The sequence below is a fragment of the Felis catus genome, chromosome C1, assembly GCF_018350175.1.
Source record: "Felis catus isolate Fca126 chromosome C1, F.catus_Fca126_mat1.0, whole genome shotgun sequence".
Classification (NCBI taxonomy): domain Eukaryota; kingdom Metazoa; phylum Chordata; class Mammalia; order Carnivora; family Felidae; genus Felis; species Felis catus.
In genome coordinates, this window is record NC_058375.1 from 162,707,311 (window position 1) to 162,729,201 (window position 21,891).

A 21,891-nucleotide genomic window follows, 5' to 3' on the forward strand; every position below is an offset into this window, starting at 1 on the left:
GTGCAGAGCCCCATGCGGGGCTCAAGCTCACCACCATGAGATCATGACCTGAGCGGAAATCAAGAGTCAGACGCTTAACTGACTGAGCCACCCAGATACCCTTTATTAGCTTCTTTAAAGGATTCTGTTTATCTTGGTTCAAAAGAAATTCCAGTATTTTACTTACTTTAATCTGCCTAGTTCCCTCCCAAAATATTAAGGTAAATTACTATATCCATGCTATATAAATAGCACGGAGATGTAACAACATAGATGGACCTAGAAGGTATTATGCTAAGTGAAATAAGTCAGACAGAGAAACATAAATAGTAAATGATTTCACTTCCATATGGAATCCCCAAAACAAACCAAATGAACAAACAAAACAGAAATGGACTCATAGATACAGGAAACTGTTGGCCATCAGAAGGGGGAGGAGTTGAGTGGTAGGTGAAACAGGTCAGGGGGACTGAAAAGTACAAATTTCCAGTTATGAAATAAATATGTCCTGGGGACTTAATGTACAGCATAGAAAACATAGTCAATAACATTGCAATAACTTTGAATAGTGACAAATGGTAACCAGTTTTATCATGGTGATCATTTCATAATGTATAAAAATATCAAATCACTATGATGTACTCCTGAAACTCATAATTATATATCATTTATACTTTGAAAAAAAAATGAGGAGATCCTATCACAAATTAACTGTTCAAAAATGACAGGGTCTTTAAGAACTAATGCCTTGACCAGGGCCATGTCCTAACTTTCCCTACTTTTGGCGGCTGGGGTAGCACACAGGTTCACCAACTATTCAGGAAAAGATCTTTAGCGGGAGATGCAGTTATAATGCATTATTCTAAGTTTTCCTCTTTTAAATGCCACCATACTGGCTCATAAAGTAACTAAATTCCAGGTAGTCTTATTTGGAACAACACACATTGCCCACCTTAAGATGAACTGTCTTGCATCCCTTATATTTAAAAGAATTGGGTTTCTATTCTCCCTCTAAAGTGGCCAGCTAAGGATGCTGGTAAATATCCTTCTTTCTTCTGCCCTCATTTCAATCAACATTTATATCATCTCTCTCCCCAATCCTCTTACCAAAGGGCACAGATTTTAACAATATGTAACAGAAGTGAAATTTCCTAAAAATTACATTAATCACACATTTATTTGTTGTCAGTATACATGTTCATCCCTATCTCCTTTCCCTTAACAGTAAAAGTTGTCTTCCCCCTGCCCCCCCATCCAGAATACCGCTTGAATTCCATAGGCAACATGAGCTACAGGATACTCTAGCCGTCAAATGTTTAGGTATTTAATTTGAACTAGATTCATCCAGAAAGCTTCATTAACATTAAATGGATGGACAGATGATCCCTTCCAACCATGATTCTACAACAGCTATTATTTGTATAGTGATTCACCATTTGCAGAGGCTTTTCACATATATTGTCTCATGTAATCCTTAAAACAATCCATGGAAATGGGTAAAATTAGTATCTCCAGCTCACAGCTGAGAAAACTGAAGTTTGGAGACACACAGCTAGTTTGTGACAGGGCAACAGTCCAAATCCAGGTCTGACTAAATCTCATGCCTTGTCTGCTGTATGACTAACTCTCAAAACAAGACACAACTAGCAAGGCTGATATGTACATTTTATGCGTAAGCTTTAGCTTTCTCTATTGCCTAAGAGATTTTTTTTAAATACATTTTAAATCCCTAACTTCCTGTTACCAAGCTATTCTCAAACTCATTCTGTGTTTTCATTCATTTTTACACTGAGACATACTTACCAAGGAGACAAGGCTGATAATACTTATATCAAAACTGACATTCTGGATGGCATACGCCAATGGCTTAGGGTCCATAGTGGGAAAGGTTAGTAACCAGGCAGAAACGTACATGATTGGTGCAGACACAAATGTGCTTATGACCATCCCTGAGGTTATCTGCAAAAAATGAAATCAAATTGAGGGTCACACTGTCGATAAACAATTACTCTAAACTTTAAATAGCCACACCACATGAAGACATTCTAAAATAAAAGAGTCAGTAAAAAGACATCACAAATTCCAGCATATTCTCTAATGCTGCATTCCCCATTTCTGAGAGTCCTTAAAAGAAAACACAGTTAAGTTCCTTTGGCTCTTCCAATCCATGCTCAATTAATATTTGTACATAACCAATACTAGACATCCCACGCTGATGGTAATCTTCTAGGTTCTAGACAGTAAACCATATTAATGATCTAATTAAACTGATGACCAGTTTCCTTCCACACTATTTCATAAAATATAGGGCAAAAAAATCGAAAAAAAAATTACCATGCAGATTAAATAATGGAACTAACCTTTGTTAAGTAATTTAGTTCCTTTGTTATAGTTCAAAAACATTTAGTCTAATACTGTAAGGAACATGTACAATATGCTTAGACAAGGCTAATAATTTGGTATTAATTAATTTTAGCTATTTACTGCAATTCATTATGTGGTGTTTTGCATCTGCTGGTTGAATTATCAGTGAATGAAACTTTTTTTTTTTTTACCCAAAATTTCAAAAGTTACCATTCTGTAGATAATCTCTAGGCTTCAGTATAAGTACAACAATGAAATATTTGAAATTTAAAAAGACTAATGAAAAAAGCAACGGCTGAGAAAAGACCCTGCATTAAATAACTACTATTACAGGATGTTACACGATGCCTCCTTATTTACAACGAAGTAGCTTACACATATCAAATTCTCATAAAAGAATGCTGATTTCTGTGTTTTAAAAATTCATTTTTCTCCTAACTGGACAGTCAAACTTAGAGAACAGTGTATACATACAATCTCGACTTCCATGTTGAACTGTGTTGCAAAGATAGCCACGCCTGGCGCTACAGGAAAGACGCCATACAAAAATGCGTAATTTGATAAACTTGTATGGTTCACTACACTGTCGCCCTTGTCCAGGAGTTCCACCATTTCTCTACACAGAAGTGGCAGCACCAGCCTGAAAAAAACAAGAAATGTGTCATTCACTTGACATCAAAGCATGCTGGTCCCCAAGGGGGAGATTGTTCTAGTGAACTTGGCATTAGGTTATTCTTCTTCTCCTGCCCAGAAGGAGTATCTATTTGCATGCATATATTCTCTGCATGCCTACTTGTGAACATTTTGAAAGAACCAAGAATTCAACTTGGAGCCATTTAAGTGTAATAATGTTCTCTTTTATTTTATTTATTCGTTTTGAAGGAGAGAGAGAGAGCACATGGGGGAGAGGGGCAGAGAGAAAGGGAGAGAGAAAATCCCAAGCAGGCTCCACACTGTTAGCACAGAGCCCTGATGTGGGGCTTGAAATCACTGGCCATAAGATCAACACCTGAGCATAAGTCGGACACACCCAACTGAGCCACCCAGGTGCCCTATTTTTAATTTTTTTAGAGAGAGAGATTGTACAGGGTATGGAGGGGGCAGAGGGCCAGAAAAAGTCTTTTTTCATAAGTTTTAAAATTTATTTTTGAGAGAGAGAGAGCACGTGTGCACGGGGGAGGGGGCAGGGGAGCAGAGAGAGGAAGAGAGTGCAGGGCCCTACTCGGGGCTCAAACTCGAGAACTATGAGATCATGACCTAACCTGAAATCAAGAGTCAGATACCCAACTGACTGAGCCACCCAGGTGCCCTGCCCTGAGAATCTTAAATAGGCTCCATGCTGTCAGCACAGCCACTGATGTGGGGCTCCATCAACCTCACCACCAATTGTGAGATCATAATCCGGGCTGAAATCAAGAGTTGGATGTTTGGGGCACCTGGGTGGCTGAGCTGGTTAAGTGTCCTACTCTTGATTTTGGCTCTGGTCATGATCTCGTGGTTCACTGGATGGAGCCCTGAGTTGAGCTCTGCGCGGACAGCACCGAGTTCCCTTGGAATTCTTTCTCTCTCTCTCTTTCTGCCCCTCCCCTGCTTGCTCAAACATACTCTCTCTCTTAAAATAAATGAATAAACATTAAAAAAAAAAAAAGAGTTGGACATTTAATCAACTGATGTTGATTAGGCATCAACCCGGATGCCCCTAAGTGTAACAACATTCTAAAAATACTTTCTGGGCACCTGGGTGGCTCAGTCAGTTAAGCATCTGACTGCTGCCCAGGTCACAATCTTGGGGTTCATGGGTTGGAGCCCCGTGTCGGGCTCTGTGCTGACAGCTCAGAGTCTGGAGCCTGTTGCGGATTCTGTGTCTCCCTCTCTTTCTCTGCCCCTCCCCAGCTCATGCTCTGTCTGTCTGTCTCTCTCTCAAAAACAAAATAAAAACATTAAAATTTTTTAATAAAAAAATAAAAATACTTTCAACATCAGAGATTAGGAGGAGAAAACTCAGTTTTTTTTCTACAAATAATTTCTTACAAAAAATGTGTAAAAGTTGTAGTTGTAGCTGCTGTTTCTTGTTTTCTTTACTAACAAACTGAAATGTTAAAAGAAAAAAAAGATTGAAAACCTGAGTAAACTTTTTCAAGAAAATTACTAAACTTCTTTTTGGAAAAAAACCCTGATCTTTATTATGATTTGGGGTTTAAACGTATTCAGGTATTGATAACAATGCTGTTCAATTAGATTCTGAAAGCCAACAGAAAAATATGTATCTTACAATTACTTCTGCATCATTGTAGAGACCAAAGGGTTTGGCAAAGGGAACTGAAACAATGAAGCAGAGCAGAGAAGTGGCGAAATCCAGACTTGGTGAAGAGTCAGTGATTAAACAGATCCTTCAGGATTCCATAGAAAGACCATATAAGTAAGGGAAGCTGAGCTGATGAAGCTCTTAAAAAGAACAAGGCCAGGGGCGCCTGGGTGGCTCAGTCGGTTAAGCGGCCGACTTCGGCTCAGGTCGTGATCTCGCTGTCCGTGAGTTCGAGCGCCGCGTCGGGCTCTGTGCTGACAGCTCAGAGCCTGGAGCCTGTTTCAGATTCTGTGTCTCCCTCTCTCTGACCCTCCCCTGTTCATGCTCTGTCTCTCTCTGTCTCAAAAATAAATAAACGTTAAAAAAGAAAAAAAAAAAAAAGGCCAGGCAGGTGATAACATTGTCCTAGTAGCACCTAGAGATATGCTCTATATAGAATGAAGAACTGCTCTTACATGTATTTTTTAATTAGAAAAAATAGATAAAGATATCTAATGGGGATCAAAGACCAAGAAAAAAAAATTTTTTTAAGGAAAAAGATTTTGTGGACACCCGGGTGGCTCAGTTGGTTAAGCGTCTGACTCTGGATTTCAGCTCAGCCCATGATCTCACGGTCTGTGGGTTCAAGTCCCATGTTGGGCTCCACACTGACCGTGTGGAGGCTGCTTGGGATTCTCTCTCTCTCTCTCTCTCTCTCTCTCTCTCTCTCTCTCTCAAAATAAATAAATAAACTTAAAAAAAAGACTTTTTAAATGAGAATATTTAAATTCTACTTATAAGTTGAAGTTGACAATCACTAGAACCATATTTATTACCGTGGCAATACTAATTAATTCTTTATTTCCAAGAAGAATACCACACCATAAATAATTTTCAAAAGTTATATTCATTTTTATTATTTTGAAAATATAGAGGCTATTTCATATTGCACTGCTCTTGTGAATTTAACTGTCTATACAAGAGATGATTTCAATAGTTAAGTATGCCCCAAGTGCCTTGGGGTAGTGTCACAGTAAAATTATGTCACCCGCACCATGAAATATAACTCCATGGCCAATGAGCTAAGTAAGCTGAAAAACTGTTGACTAAGAAACTGATAAAAGGAACTTTACTTGATAGGCTAGGATCAGAGGATTGGTAATAATCATTTGTACTGACTTACCTATATTTAGAAAGCTCAACCATCCACAGAATTATATTTTCCCCAAATTCATGAAAAAAAGCTTATATTCAAAATTATTGTTTTCCTCATGAGTAATAGGGTTTTAAAAGATTTAGAAAACTTAGAAATCCTGTAAAATTTCCTTTAAAAATATGATCAACTGGGACGTTAGTAGATATTAAGTAAATTTATATAAAAGTTAAAGAGAAACCAATAGTCTTCATTTTCTGTCGGGAAAATGGGAAGAATAATCTACACAGAATAAGGAAATAACTTTCCACAATATACCAACATCACATTTTCCTTCAAATCACAACTACTCAGTTAGGAGGCATTATTACTCTCAGATTATTTAAAGGAGAAAATAGTCATAGACACATCTAATGAATTGACTAAATAAGGCTTTCACAGAGGACAGTCCCCAAGTTAAGTAAGTGAAACTTACAGTTTAGCTGTGATGAGAAGAATCAGTACAATAAATGCTGACTTCTTCAGTTTCTTTATTTTCCCCACCATTGTAAGACCAAGATAAAATAGAGCTGATCCAGAAAAAGAGTTTGCAAGTCCATCAAGAAAATTTTCCATATATACGGGCACCTTTTGATCAAGAATAAAATTGAAGGCAATGCCAATGAAAACCATAAATACTATTGGGTTCTGTAAAACACGCAGAAGTCCAAGTCCTACAATTTTCACTTTGTTTTGAGAAGCATTTTGAGTGTCTTTCCACTTCTGGATTTCACAGAAGATAAACCCTATAGGGTTTAACATCATAAGAGATATTGGTGCCACCAAGTAAATGTACTGGAGATATTCTGGGTATGTAGTTTGATATAAGGCTTCAACTGCAAAACACGAATTAAAATTGTTTCAAAAATGATTACCACAGAAATGCATGAATAAATTATTCATATAATGTTTTCCATGATTAATTATAACATTTTAAATTAATCTAAATAGTGCACAATGACCTCATTAGCCTACTTTGGAAAAGTAAATTTTAATAATAAAGCTGAAAAGAAAAACACATTATATTAAATGATATTTAGCTTATAAAATGATCATCAACTTTAAAAAATTATCATTAGTGAGACCTACTAATTTTTATTATGTACAGGCTAAGAGTAGTCTCGATAAAAGGACAGAATTGTAGAATTATTAAAAGAAAACATCTAGTAAGAAATTAAACATTTAAGTAATAAGAGCGACAAGGTACTTTGGTTCCCTTGAGAGAGTTTCACTGGAGTGGGGAACTGAAGCCAGACTACAGAGGGTAGAGGAGAGGGGAGGAGACAGTGAACAAAAATATGAGCAATGAAAGAATAGAGTCCAAGGTATGGTGGAAAAGAAGTAAAAATGGGAGATGGCTCTCAGATAAAAAGCTGAGGAATCAGGGACTGGAGGTCCCTACGAAGTCCTAGAATGACAAGTAGTTGGAAGGTTAGGAGTTCAGAGTAAGTCAGATAGTGAGCTACTGAACTTAGTATTTCCCAGAAGACTAGGTCCCAGATGTGGCGTGGCAATTGATGGCTGAAAGGGTGTAAACATCACTGGAGACAGTGAAGTCAGGGAACTGAATGGGCAGAGAACTTAATGGGTAGTTCACACAGATGCTAAAGTCAAAGATAATGGCAAAACTTGGGAGTGGAGAGGATGACAATGAGCCAGATATTAAAGTCTTCACTAAATGAGGAGTGATCAGAATGAGGTCGGCAGATGACAGCAATGAGGATGAACGGTTGAGGCAGCATGAACCCCAAAGAAGCAGTTCTTGCAAAAGAGCAGAGAGTAATGGCCTGGCAGAGGTACAAGGAGGCTATGAGAATGCCAGCTCTGCCTACTATTGCTCATATAGGATGCAGGTGAAGAGAAAATAAGTGGTCTCCATTTGAGAGGAATAAGAAGGAATGAATGAATGCCTTTAGGAAAACCCAGTGTAGATGTTGAAGAATTAGGAATGAAAAGGTGATCTAAGGAATGTTTGGGAGGAGAATACAGTTGAGTACACAGTAGAACACATTTAATTAACACAAATTCAACTATGCTCTCTTAGGAAAACAAAAGCTTCATTTTCTCCCCATTGAGCATGTTCCCAAATGCAAACTAATCACTTCACTTGTTCATTGATGAACAACAATGCTAGAGAAAAAAATCTGGCTGTTTCAGACTTATGAGAAATGGTACAATATATACAAAGTATGTGTGCTGTATTCTGCAGGTGACTTAACAGATTTTCAAGAGTTTGCATGACTTTAGAACCTAACCAGTGCATAAAATGAGTCTCCTTGGAAGGGGGTGGGTGGGTTGGATCAGACTTCAAGCAGTTTGCTGGTGGATATGAGGGATAGTGGTCCGGTTTGGGGGTGGTCGGACCAACACAGAGCCTTAGAATAAGCAACCCGGTCTCCAGGCACATATTTGGCAATGAGTTCTGAAATTCAACCTACCACATATAAAGGTTGATTCATAAATGATTTGAGGTTGAGAAAGATTAAAAAAAAAAAAATGAACAGCCACAATCACTCGCAAAGACAGAGGCAATCATGTGCAAAAATGTGAAAGATTAGATTTCTCAATTTACATTAAGATAAAGTTTCACAGGTAGGAAACTATATTTGTTTACTTACTCAGGATACATAAGTTCAGTTAATGTCATGCACCTTTCCTGTAAAGTTACATAACTAGATTGTATAACCTTTAGAAGCCTACCTGGTTCTCATGAGCTAAAACCTACTTTTTTGTAGGATTCCATTCCTTTTTTATTTATTTTTTTTTAGCTAAGCACTTACAGAGCTCTATAATACCTCTGAAATGAAGCAGTGGCTAAACAAAACATATTTGATTACATAAAACATCACAAATTCTGCCCACTAATTTCCAAATTAGATACACGAGCTCTATCTGTATCTCTTAGTGGTGTTCTTTCACATTTCGTAAGATTTTATCTTTTAAGTAAAAAAAAAAAAAAGCAGCACTCTTGATAACTATTTCTAGACAGCTACACTTCTACTTAGATATTGCATCTCTAAGAGAAAGGCTTCCATACCTGCTCACCACTCAATTATTAAAACAGAGAGCATATTTTGGAAAGCCTTGTATTTTCAATCTGCGTACAAGAGTTTTCCCAAGTGGCCACTAAAATGCACAAAGTGTTTCCTTTGACAACTTTTATCACACAAATCCCCTTAAGGTCTTTTTCCAGAAATTTACCATTGCCAACATGCTAGCACTTAATCACCATAGGAAAATGGATTTTATTTTATTTTATTTTTTTCAACGTTTATTTATTTTTGGGACAGAGAGAGACAGAGCATGAACGGGCAAGGGGCAGAGAGAGAGGGAGACACAGAATCGGAAACAGGCTCCAGGCTCTGAGCCATCAGCCCAGAGCCCGACGCGGGGCTCCAACTCACGGACCGCGAGATCGTGACCTGGCTGAAGTCGGACGCTTAACCGACTGCGCCACCCAGGCGCCCCGGAAAATGGATTTTAGATTGTTTTACAAACTCAGTGCAGGGGCACGTGGGTGGCTCCTTCCGGTTAAGTGTCTGACTCCTGATTTCCTCTGCGGTGGCAGTACAGAGTCTGCTTGGGATTCTCTCTCTCCTCTCTCTGCCCCTCCCCTGCTCACGGTCTCTTGTTCTCTCCCTCTCTCTCAGAATGAATAAAAGAACATTAACAAAAATAAAAACTAAGAGCTCAATACAAATTTGAGCAGCAGCCTATCATTATCTATGGCTAAGCAATGACCACGTACTTTCTTCTCTTGCAGGATCTTTTGTATTTTCTCCTCTTGAACCACTAGTCAAAAATCTCAGAATTGGATTAATGTGTTTATCAACTTACATTCTTTTTTGGTTTTTCTTGACCACTCCCTTGATCCATTTTATTCACTGCCGACAGTATCTTCTAAATCTTACCTTTCAAAACTTAGGATTTTCCCACAGTGCTCACCTTCCACGGGAATCGCTCTAAAGCCTTTCTATTGGCATTCATAGTCCAGTCTCCACAAGGAGTCCCTTCCTCATGCAGCTCATCGCTCACTATTCTTTCGTGCAAAGCCTCCACTGGCGATTAATATCACAGTTTCCCCGGACAAACACCAGGGTCATAATTACAAGTTCTACACACTGATCATCATTCCCCAACTTGTTGAAGTCTCTCTTTCCTTACCTAAATCCTACCTATAGTTTAAGGCCTGTCTCAGGTACCAATGCTTCCTCCAGGTCTTCAGTCTATATCCTGGGTCTCCTCTCTGGATGGCTCTGGCACCTTGTTTCATGGAAGTTGTTTCTCACCACATTCTAAGTTCCCTGAAGGCACATTGTCATAACCCCCAGTCCCCAGCATGGTGCTGAACAAATCCAAAAAATATTTGCTGAATGGAATTAACATATCAATCAATGTCAAAGTTTTCAAAGTAAAAATGTATTATGTAGGGGTGCCTGGGTGGCTCAGTCAGTTGAGCATCCAACTCTTGATTTCAGCTCAGGTCATGGTCTCATGGTTTGTGAGATTGAGCTCCACGTCGGGCTCTGCGCTGACAGCTTGGAGCCTGCTTGGGATTCTCTCTCCCTTGCTCTCTGCCCCCCCCCCCACCACTTGTGCTCTCTCTCTTAAAATAATTTTTTTAAAAATGTATTTTGTAACACATAGCAATTTATATCTAATTGTTATCTCTTAAACCTGTTTCTTTTTGTACACAGGTTTTTTTTTCTTTTTTCTTATTCCAAGTATTTATAAAGCAGATTACTATTATTTTAAACCAGTTGGACAGGTATATGAAGGCAAAAAAAGGTACAATCTAGTGGGAGAGAGCAGAAAATTGGGAATGAATAAATAATTGCTAAATTACTAGAAGAATAAGGTTCAACATGGAAATTTCAGTCCAATTCTGCCATTCATTTGCATAATTAAAGTTATATATTTATCTATGAACTGGCAGTGTTTTGTTATCAATTGAAAGATGGTTTTTTTTGAAAGATGGTTTTTCAAATCTGAAAAACATATATGAAAGTAGTGACCTATACTAACAAATTTGATTTTTAATAATTATATCACTTATTAAGTTCTAATTAATTAATACTTACAAATAAGGCTCTTGGGCGGGAGGAGAGAATCCCACTATGAGGAACTAAGACAAAATTAGCCACCCACTGTGGCTCCTATTTTGATTCCTGCCAGGTTTCAATCCCTTGAAAATAACACTAAGACCCAGACAAGATCATTCTATTATTTAATGGCATATAGTTAAATGCTTCATTTCCTTTCTGTTTACAGCTCAAGCACTAGAGCATAATTATGATTAGTTGGGGTACTTACACTATCAGCATTGTTTAGAAGAATAAATTATAGGACTTAACTATGCCTTATTAGTATCTTGTAATGACAGAGGTAGGGAACCTTCTGATTTGCTGAAATCAACATTTCTTCTTGGTAGATTCTTGGTTTCTTCTGAGACTCATATTTCTTAAAGTACCTTTGAAAAGAATTGTTCTAAAAATGGCAAGCTTCTCTTTTAGTTGTTAAATGTACTGTAGCATTCTGTCATTTGAATATAGATAAATCATTTTAATGTAACTTCATAGACGGTTATAATTGTCATAATATACAGAAAAAGGAAACATGACTGTCCTTAATTTTCTTTCATTAACTTATACACCTTCTCCTGAATCACCTGTAAATTGGACTGATATTGTGCAACAAAAGCAGTCTTTAAAAGGACATTTTTTAATGTCCTATGATGCTTATCTGTTAACAAGAGAGTGGCAATACCTTGGGGGACACCACATAACAAACAGAAAGAAAGGGTCTTCTCTGTAGAGACACAGTCTTCTCTGTTTATCCTGAAAAAGTCCAGAAGGCAGATGGGCATGAAGCAGTAATAAATAAGCCCACTGGAGCACATACACAGCCCTACAGTTCTGTATCATACCTTCCAATCTGCAGATACGTGAGAAAGCACTTTTGTTTATACTATTGGTTTCTGGAAAGGTACTGTCTACAACCCAATGTTACAAGAGATCTTATATTATTTATAGTTTGAAAACAAAAAATGAGAACTCAAAATTTAGAAGGATAATCATCAGTAAAATTGGACGAGCACACTGCTAGGAACATGATTATTACCAGATTCAATGATCTAGTGTAGGACATAAGGAAAACAGTGATGAAAATAGCAGACTACATTTTTGATTTGGAGATTCTGTCTTAAAATGAAAATGGAGAACCCTCTTGCACTGTTGGTGGGAATGCAAACTGGTGCAGCTGCTCGGGAAAACAGTGTGGAGGTTCCTCAAAAAATTAAAAATAGATCTACCCTACGACCCAGCAATAGCACTACTAAGAATTTACCCAAGGGATACAGGAGTGCTGATTCATAGGGGTACACGTACTCCAATGTTTACAGCAGAGCTTTCAACAATAGCCAAATTATGGAAAGAGCCTAAATGTCCACCAACTGATGAATGGATAAAGATGTGGTTTATATATATAATGGAATACTACTTGGCAAGGAGAAAGAATGAAATCCTGCCATTTGTAGCAACGTGGATAGAATTGGAGGGTATTGTGCTAAGTGAAAGAAGTCAGAGAAAGATATCATGTTTTCACTCATATGTGGAACTTGAGAAACTTAACAGAAGACCATGGGGGAAGGGAAGGGGAAAAAATAGTTACAAACAGAGAGGGAGGAAGGAAACCATAAATACAAACTGAGGATTGACTGGGGGAGGGGGCGGGGAGGACAGGGGAAAATGGGTGATGGGCACGTGTTGGAATGAGCCCCCCAAACCAAGAGCACACTGTATACACTGTATGTTAGCCAACCTGACAATAAGTTATATTTTTAAAAAAATGGATAGCTCATCTAATAGGTCTTTTTCCACTGCTATTCATTTTATAGAACACTTTTAGATATATGACTATATCCACAATACTCAGGTCCTCACATTATAATACATGGTCAAATGTATCTTTGATTCTCTCTGACATTAATGGGTTACACAGGCTAGTTAGGTCTTCTGAAGATTACATGGGCATGTTATGTAACTGTGTGGCATAAGAGAATGCCCCAGGATTTAGAATCAAGAGGCCTAGGTTTGGATCTCAGTCACCTGTTAGCTGTGTGACCTGGGATAAGACAATCAAATCCCTGTAAGCCTGTCTCTTTATTTGAAAATGAGGATTACAAATATCTGCCCTACCTCAGATGAGATAAATATATGAGAAAATACTCTATAAACTATAAAGTTACAAACGTTAGTTCTGTTTAGTTATGGATTTACTAATCTATGAGAGCATGAAACTATATACTTCTAGATTATAGCTAAATTAAGATAATGTAATATTTGTTAAATACTTAACACTATGACACCAAGCCACTTGTAAGGTCCTTATGCCATAAATACCTTGACAAATTTACATTATTAATGCTCCTGAAGAGATGGACAAACACGTTGCTTGCTCTTTTATTTCCAGTTTTTATTTTAATGCTTGGTTCATCCTTAATTTTAAAATTCAGTATCCTTAAAGGAACACCTATATAGTTTCTATTTATAGCCCAGTCATCGAAGAGCCTACTCTCCCTCTCTCACAAACCTCCTGCTTTACTCACAGTTATTTAGTTTCTAAGATTTAGCTCCATTTCTGGTAAGCAAGATGAAGGAGGGCCAAAGGAGGAGAAAAAGGAAAATATATCCACTAGAATCCTTTTGGTGCCAGTGGTAAAATAATAACAATTTGGGGGGTGGGGAGAGTTTTAAAACTACTGAATAAGGAATCTGAAAGTTAATCGTAGTTTTCAGTTGTCTGTTTCATTACATTTCTTTCGGTCTCTGCTCAGAAGATATACCATCAGAGACGTCTTTACTGACCCCCTCATTCCTATCCAAACAACTTTGTTTTTATGGTACTTGCCATTACTTGATATTATTTTAATTTTAATGTTATTTTCACATTAAAGTGTAAATTCAATATGTACAAGAACTTTGTTGACAGGTGTATTTGCAGCAGCTGGCACAATCATTGGAACCTAACAGGTCCGTATGAATGAGTGAATGAATGAATGACTCTATCCACAATACTCAGGTCCTCACATTATGATACATGGTCAAAGCACAACATTAACTTTTAACTTAAAAATAAAAATATAAAAAGTAGCTACTAAGGAGATATTTGCTTAGTGGTAGGTGTTCTAAAAAAAAAAAAAAAAAAAAGGATATGTTCAAGATAACTCAATATCCCAAATTGGTATGTTTTATCAGGAAAACAAACACACATAGAAACATAAAGTTAGGCAGCCTAAAGAGTTGGAAAGGTTAAGAAGGAAGAGTTGAAGTGGTAAAAAAGCCTTCACCATTTTTGTTCTTAAACAAGAAGTTAACTCAATTGAAGTAAATTGACATTTTGAATAACAAGCCCAAAAACAAGCTTTAATATAAAACAATATGTATTCTAGATGGTAAGAAAAAGTCACTCATACATTTCCACTGATAACATTTAACAATAACTATTTTTATACACACATATGTCTATCTTTTTTATATAATTTAAATCAGAATCTGATCCCTTCTGGACCTGAACTTCTTTCATGTGATTATTGAGAAGAAAAAGAATATATTAGAAAGATGATTTAAAGTTTATTTGGATATGACTACTTATTTTAGGTCGACTCTTGAAGGAACTTCAAACTCTGAAGTTGAAGAAAGATACAATGAATCCTAATTTAAGAAATAGTTAAGAAAAAATATGAGAGATTTAAAAATTTTATTAAAAGATTTATTCCCTTTTGGGTGTAGGCACTGTGGGGTAGTACAAAGTACAGTGGTTTGGAATGAGGCTTTGTGATTTGTTTTAAGTAAACTCTACCCCCAAAGTGGAGCTTGCACTCATGACTCCAAGATCAAGATTCGCATACTCCACTGACTGAACCAGCCAAGTGCCCCAAGAGATTCTTTTAGATATAAGAATAAATATCTATCACTAACAAATGCTTAGATACATTAAAGGATTAAATTTTGCTACCTCCTAAAATATTTGAATTTTTTAAAAGGTTGAAAAGTACAATAACTTACCTATAGGATATCCCAATGCAAAGTCATTACTTTGTGTAGCAAAAATAGGGAATAGTCCAGCTTTGCTGAATCGACTATCAGGACTGGCAACCAGTAAGGTTAAGACACATACGATGAAAAATACGGAAGCTTTGGCAATCAAGATACTATATAGGAAAGACCAATCCACATTGGAAAAATTAAGTACAACCATATTTTTGAATAATAAAGCTGGAAGTGCAAATCTGGAGACAAAATTTCCCAGTCCTTTGGCCTGTGTTGATGTTATGACATTGGCTCTTCCTGCTATGTAGCCACAAAGGACTATGCCAAAGCATTCTAGTAAGGCTGGAAAAAGCCTTGTTATTGACATTGAAGGTGGGTCATTAGTGGAATTAAATCTATGCATCACTGTGGAGGAAAAAGTTTTGCTCATATTGACTGCAATGGTTAAGTTCTCTGCAGGTAAATTGGAAAAAGAATTCATTTTCGTTCACCCTCCAACTCCAACCAGATCTCTGGAAAGAAAGGAAAAAAGATTCAGTGTGACAATAAATCAGAAGACGAATTCTAGTTGAAAGCCTACACTGGCAAACCTAGACTTATCAAATGGCCAAATATGTATACTTTCTTCAACAACCAACAGAGAAAAATTACAATGAAAAAACAGGGGAGGGGGGGCGAGAGTGTTTGCTAACGATAACCTCTTTACTCTCAATGGTGGGTCAGCTCAAAATACTTATGTTGCTGTCCTATTTTCAGTATCAGACATGATTAAGATAAGATCCACAAATATGAGAGCTGCAGTGATACCCCATGGCTCTCTCCCATGATCCACACTTGAGCTCCACCTAGTGGGTAAGAGCTTGGGGCCCACAGAGTCTCTCCTGAATGTCTACCTGCATCCAAATTCCCTGGAAATTTCAGTTCTCAAGGCTACATACTGGACAGGAGAGTACTGCCTAGCCTGTGGTCATACTTGAGTAAAGGACAAGAAGAAAAATATAGTACAGTACCACATAACAACTTTATCTCTTCATCTGTGAAATGGCAATAATACTATCTACCTCACTGGGATTTGAGATGATTCAAGTCCCTTGTAATCACATCTGGCACAAAGTAATCACTTAACTTTTGGTAGTACATAAAAGAGAATGAAAAAAAAATGATGGCATCCTACCAGGCTACCCTTAGTTCCTTTTATACTAGCATCAGATATTTGCCTTCTTGAATGCCCCATAGTTCCCTTTGTGTCACAGGGACTTTGTACATGCTGTTCAGTCTAAAATGTTCTCTTCTCTACCTGCCATTCTCTATGTAATAACACCTGCTCACCCTCTAAATCATATAGTTCAGGAGTTTCTTCATCAGGTAAGGCTTCACTAACCCCATAGCCAAGTCTTTTCCAAATAGAATCAGATTCCTTACCCGTAGGCTACTTTTTGCAGTTTGTAATTACGCTATGCATTAGAGTGACTATTTGATTTATGTCTATCTCTTTCACTAGACTTTAAGTGACACACAAATAGGGACTCGGCATGTTCTTGCTCACTGTTGTATACCTAATGCCTAGCACAGTGCCTGGCACACAGGAGGCACTAATATATTTATACTGAAATATTTACATATAAATATATACATATATATATATAGCATATATATTATTTTGATGAATGACTAAAATATTAATCTGCTCTTAAAACTTTCACCTTTTATTTTTAATGTTTATTTATTTTGAGAAAGAGAGAGCATGCATGCGGGTGGGACAGAGAGAGAGGCGGGTAAAGAGAGAATCCCAAGCAGGCTTCATGCTCAGCCCAAAGCCTGATGTGGGGCTCGATCTCATGACTGTGAGATTACGGCCTGAGCTGATATCAAGAGTCAGATGCTTAACTGAGCCACTCAGGCACCTCAAACCTTTTGCCTTTTAGTGGACCAATGTTCTCTTTTAGGAACTATCTAGTTCATGGACAGAAATCTTTTTTTTCTGAATGATAAAGTATTCTAAGTTTTTCACTATAGCAACAGGCCATGACCACAAAATATGTTCTAAAATGTTCTAAAGCTATTCTAAAATGTTAAAGAACACAACGTGTGTTGTAAAATGTCCTAAAGATGTTCAGAAAATGCTAAAGCTAGAAAGAATTTGTTATGCTAGCATTACAATACTTAATCAGACTCCCCTCTTGCTGCCAGGGACACAATGAACATGAGGTTTGGGCCACTTTGCAACTAATCAGCTTTCATGAGTAACTCAAAATTAATATGGTGACAATTGCCAATTTCTAAGTGATTATTCTGCGTTAACCATCTAAAGTGGACTTATATAAGGTAGAAAGTAAAAATGCTCACAATTTCCGAAATTTACAATGCCCAGGGGTAAGTTTTCAAACACCCACACGACATCAGAAAGACTCAGATAGCAGGCCAGAGAGCAGCAACAACTAATACACGGGGTGTGGACAAGACAATTTTCTCTGTGCTACCCTCATATAAACTGAACCATTTAAAAACCTTACATGTAATCTGGATCCGGACAAGTGTTGTTCTACCAGGATTAGATAGGAGTGGTCAATATCCACAAAACCGATAATAATCACATACTTGAAGTTTACCAAATAACCATCAAATTATATTCTGGGAAAGCTAATGGTTGGGATAGGTACCATTAGTTGAGGTAAAGAGCTGGTAAACAAAGGTATTAAACATTTGGAGCCCCTAACAGGTGTGGACCTGAAAAGGCAATGCCAAAGAATAAGATGACAAACTTGTCCAGTCTTATGTTATTTCTTTAAAATTCCCTATATTTCTTTGCCTGGAATATTAATAACTCATACTGGTCATTACCCCTTATTTGTACCGCACTCACATATCAATGTATTACATTAATTTTTTTAACAAACAGTTTTAACTAAAATAGTGGCTGTTCTATTTTTATTTTTTATTTAAAAAAAATTTTTTTAAATGTTTATTTATTTTTGAGACAGAGAGACACAGAGCATGAACAGGGGAGGGTCAGAGACAGAGGGAGACACAGAATCCGAAGCAGGCTCCAGGCTCTGAGCTGTCAGCACAGAGCCCGACGCGAGGCTCGAACTCACGGACCGCGAGATCATGACCTGAGCTGAAGTCAGGCGCCCAACTGACTGAGCCACCCAGGCGCCCCTGTTCTTTTAAAAAAAAAAAAAAAAAAATTTTTTTTAAAGTTTTATTTATTTTTGAGACAGGGAGAGACAGAGCATGAATGGGGGAGGGTCAGAGAGAGGGAGACACAGAATCCCAAACAGGCTCCAGGCTCTGAGCTGTCAGCACAGAGCCCAACGCGGGGCTCGAACTCACCGACCGTGAGATCATGACCTGAGCCGAAGTCGGCTGCTTAACCGACTGAGCCACCCAGGCGCCCCAAATAGTGGCTGTTCAATTAAAAGAGTCAAATAGACCTGAACTCAATTTTGAGCCTTTTCACTTATCAACTCTTTGGGCAAGTTAAGTGCCCTCTCTGAACCTTAGCTTCTTCAACTGTAAAATGAGGGTAAACACCTCCTTAAAGGGATATTGTGAGGAGTGGAGATTTTATTGTTCACACAGATTTTATAAGTTCACACTTCAGAATTTGTAAGTTCACCCAGCTTATCACAGTAGCTTATCACACTGTAGGTCTTCAAGAAATGGTAGCAACTGCAATCAGGAATTGTGGTCCTAAGAACAGTAACAAATTAAATATAATTCATTGTCTTAGGCCAGTTCTTCAAACTTGGTATTAAAGATTCTCCAACTAAAATAGAGAGATGGGTGTGGTTTGTGAGATCGAGCCCCGAGTCAGGGTCTGTGCTAGCAGTGTGGATCCTGCTTGGTATTCTCTCTCTCTCTCTAGCTCTCTTCCCCACCCCACCCCCTCCTCAAAATATATAAAAATAGGGGCGCCTGGTTGGCGCAGTCGGTTAAGCGTCTGACTTCAGCCAGGTCACGATCTCGCGGTCCGGGAGTTCGAGCCCCGCGTCAGGCTCTGGGCTGATGGCTCAGAGCCTGGAGCCTGCTTCCAGTTCTGTGTCTCCCTCTCTCTCTGCCCCTCCCGCGTTCATGCTCTGTCTCTCTCTGTCCCAAAAATAAATAAACGTTGAAAAAAAATTAAAAATATATAAAAATAAACTAAAAGAAAAAAACAATAGAGAAATGGGATGGGTCATAGGTTATCAACTTTTGTTTCCTACCAAACTAAGAGGAGTTCACTTTAATTCAGTTTGATCTCAAATAGTTTATAGCAGGGAAGGGAGAGCTCTTCATTTTTCTCAAGGTGATGGTCAAATAGTTGTAGCACTGCCCATGATTAACTGTCAGTTAGTCAAAAATTAAAAGACAAACTTTGAAAAGTAATCTGCCCCTACCCATAAAGATTCCTTTAATGTTCCTCCATATTATAAAAACAATACTTGCTAACAGAGGTAAGGTCAAAACCACCAAAAAGCACTTACAAAGGTTTCTCATCCCCCCCCCCCTCCCCGCAGTGGGAAGAGTATATGCTTTTTAAAGCATTCTTTTAAAATGAACAGGAACCACAGCAACGGAAGTTTTTAAAAAATCGCATCCAGTCTTTTCATCTCATTAAAAACAAGGGTTGCTAACAGAACAAACAAGTTGACCTGTCATAGTAAAAGACTGCTCACTGGCCACTCACTGGGGTGGGGAGTGGAGAAATGCTATACACAAACCACTTCTAGCCACTGATATTTGGTTGACAACGTGAAGGAACCACTGAGACTGTAAACAACTGCCACTATTAAGTGAAAATGGGGAAGGGGGCTCTGATTTATTTCCAAGAGAAAGCTTTAAACTCTTAGGCTGTCTATTCTCACACACCCAATATCCACGATCCTGTGGGAAAAGCATAATATACTACGGTACTATTAAAGCACTCTTCAACATCAACAGTCACACCATCCACCCACTCCCACCTACTTGCAGAGGACCAAATGTCCTCCCTAGAGACCCAGGGTGGGGAGCGCTGAGCACTGCCTCTTCCCTTGTCAGCAGGCACAGACTTTGGCCCTCCAAGATAAGGATGTGGAGGGACCTTAACCAAACAGGCTTCCCAGAGACCAGCTGCCACCAAATGCCTGGGCAGACGGCACTGGAAACGGAAAGGCAGAATGGGGTCTGTGCCTGGGATAAAAAGTTGGTCCCTCAGCTTCCTCAGGACATGGGATTAACAACGTCATGGTAACTGACATGCTCCAAAAAGGGGCAAGGAAGAAAATTCGGTGCAGTGCTCTAGGTACCTGGGCAGGAGCTCCCAGAGCAGATACTGAAGCCACCCCTCGGGATAAAAGGAAGAGTCTGAGAATGACAGCGTGGACGTACGTGCAATGAGGTGCTCCTCAAACTGGGGTATGGCAGTTCTGTCTGTCACTGGAGGGGACAAGCTGTCCCTTCCCCTATGTTAAGTCTTCCCGGGTGGCTCCGGAGGTCCTAAAAGCGAACGCTGCGGGACAGGCGCCGACAGCTGACTGCACGCAGCCAGGGTGCCAAGGGCGGGGCACTGCCCACCTGCCCAGACCCGAGGGGCGGGGATGGGGGCACCAAGGGTACGCAAGGCCGAGCCTGGGCCGGGCAGATTCGCGTCCCGGGGCCCCATCTCACCTGCTATGTCTGCAGCCCCTGGGCCACGAGAAGGGAGTCGATGCTCGTGGTGGGCCAACCAGGAAGGAAATCACCGTCATCTCCCACCCCAGCCCTCTCCACTGAGAGCTGCGGGCTGCTGGCGGCCGACTACAGCAGCTCTGTCACGTTCCGAGAAAGTGAGGTGCGGGTGTGCGGTGGCCAGGTCAGCTCCTCCCCGCGCCGGCCGCGCGGCCCCGCCTCGCCCCGCCTTTAGGCTCCGCCCCCGGCCTCAAGTCTAAGAGCTGCACCGCCCTGGGAACCTCCGAGCCTCCTGACCCCTGGACCCGCCTTCAAGCCCCGCCCCTCGCCACGAGCCTCCGAGCACACGTCCTCGGCCCCGCCTTAGGCTCCTCCCTCGCCGCGAGCCTCCGAGACGCTGGGTCTCTGGTCCCGCCCTCAGGCACCGCCTTCGGCCGCCGAGAGGTGGGGGAAACACTCGGTCCTTGGCTCCGCCCCCGCGCCGCCGGCTGCTAGCCGCCCAACTGCTAGACTCCCGCGGCGAAACTTCCGGTACCCGGCTCTCGCAAAATGGCGGCTGCGGCGGGCGCCCTTCCAGTCTGGTTTTCGTCGTTTTCAATTCAGGTGTGGAAGCATCTCGTCCTACCGCCTAACTCCCAACTTCTTGTGACCCGCTAATTCATGTGTTGGTTTCACTAGTCATTTGATAGCACAGAGTTTAAAATAGGACCTGGATTAGAATCTTGCCTTTCCCCTTTCCCAAGGCAGTGCGACCTTGACCTTCCTAAATCAGAGCTTAAAATGTAGTTTTGGCACTGTGTTTAATTTAGATACAATAAGCAAGCGCCCAGTCCCTATTTGTGTTTTTGTTGTGTGGGAAAACTACATGCATATTCCCTCAGTGTAGTGAGAGGAAATTCCTTATATTGGTGGAAAACTTCCTGAGCTTGAAATGAAGTGGTCCCAAATATAGAGCTCCATTTTAAACCTGATGAAAGCTTGTATTTGTATTAGTCTTTCAGAGTCAATATTGTTTCAAATTTAAGATATTTATAATATTACATTTAATATCTCCACAGACTCTACTTTGCATCTTTAAATTTGTTCAGTCTGGCAACTTCAGTGTCTTCCTATCATCTTGGTAGTTTTAGTGCAAAGATACAAATTTGTATGGCTCAACTTGAAAAATCAGTTAGCTAAGGATTGGTTAAAAGTTCAGAAAACTAAGCAGGAAAAGTGAGTGGAAACTGAAACTATAGAAAAGTCATGCATTCTACTCCTGTTCTCACTTCACCTTTGTTCTCTACCTTCACTCTTAATGGCCTTACATTTTCCCTTTGAACCTGGCTACTTTTTTTTTTTTTAATCTTCTGAATATACTATCTCAAGACTAAAAGGATTTCTGTTTAGCA

General features: G+C 39.4%; 1 protein-coding gene across 2 annotated transcripts in view; it reads right to left on the bottom strand.

Moving 5' to 3' along the window:
* GPR155 (G protein-coupled receptor 155) overlaps positions 1-20,669 on the bottom strand; it is a 47,940-nt gene extending 27,271 nt beyond the window's left edge. Inside the window, exons 1-5 of one of the 2 annotated variants that reach the window (XM_003990880.6) lie at positions 20,501-20,669; positions 14,885-15,381; positions 6,256-6,655; positions 2,818-2,983; positions 1,783-1,938 (exon numbers count right to left, since the gene is read on the bottom strand). In XM_003990880.6, the coding sequence (XP_003990929.2) occupies positions 1,783-1,938; positions 2,818-2,983; positions 6,256-6,655; positions 14,885-15,350 (1,188 nt within the window). In that variant the 5' untranslated portion in view covers positions 15,351-15,381; positions 20,501-20,669. Of the gene's footprint in view, positions 1-1,782; positions 1,939-2,817; positions 2,984-6,255; positions 6,656-14,884; positions 15,382-20,221; positions 20,359-20,500 lie in introns of those variants that run through there. The other variant, XM_019838276.3, reaches the window with a different exon arrangement.
* Between the last annotated feature and the right edge of the window lie 1,222 nt (positions 20,670-21,891).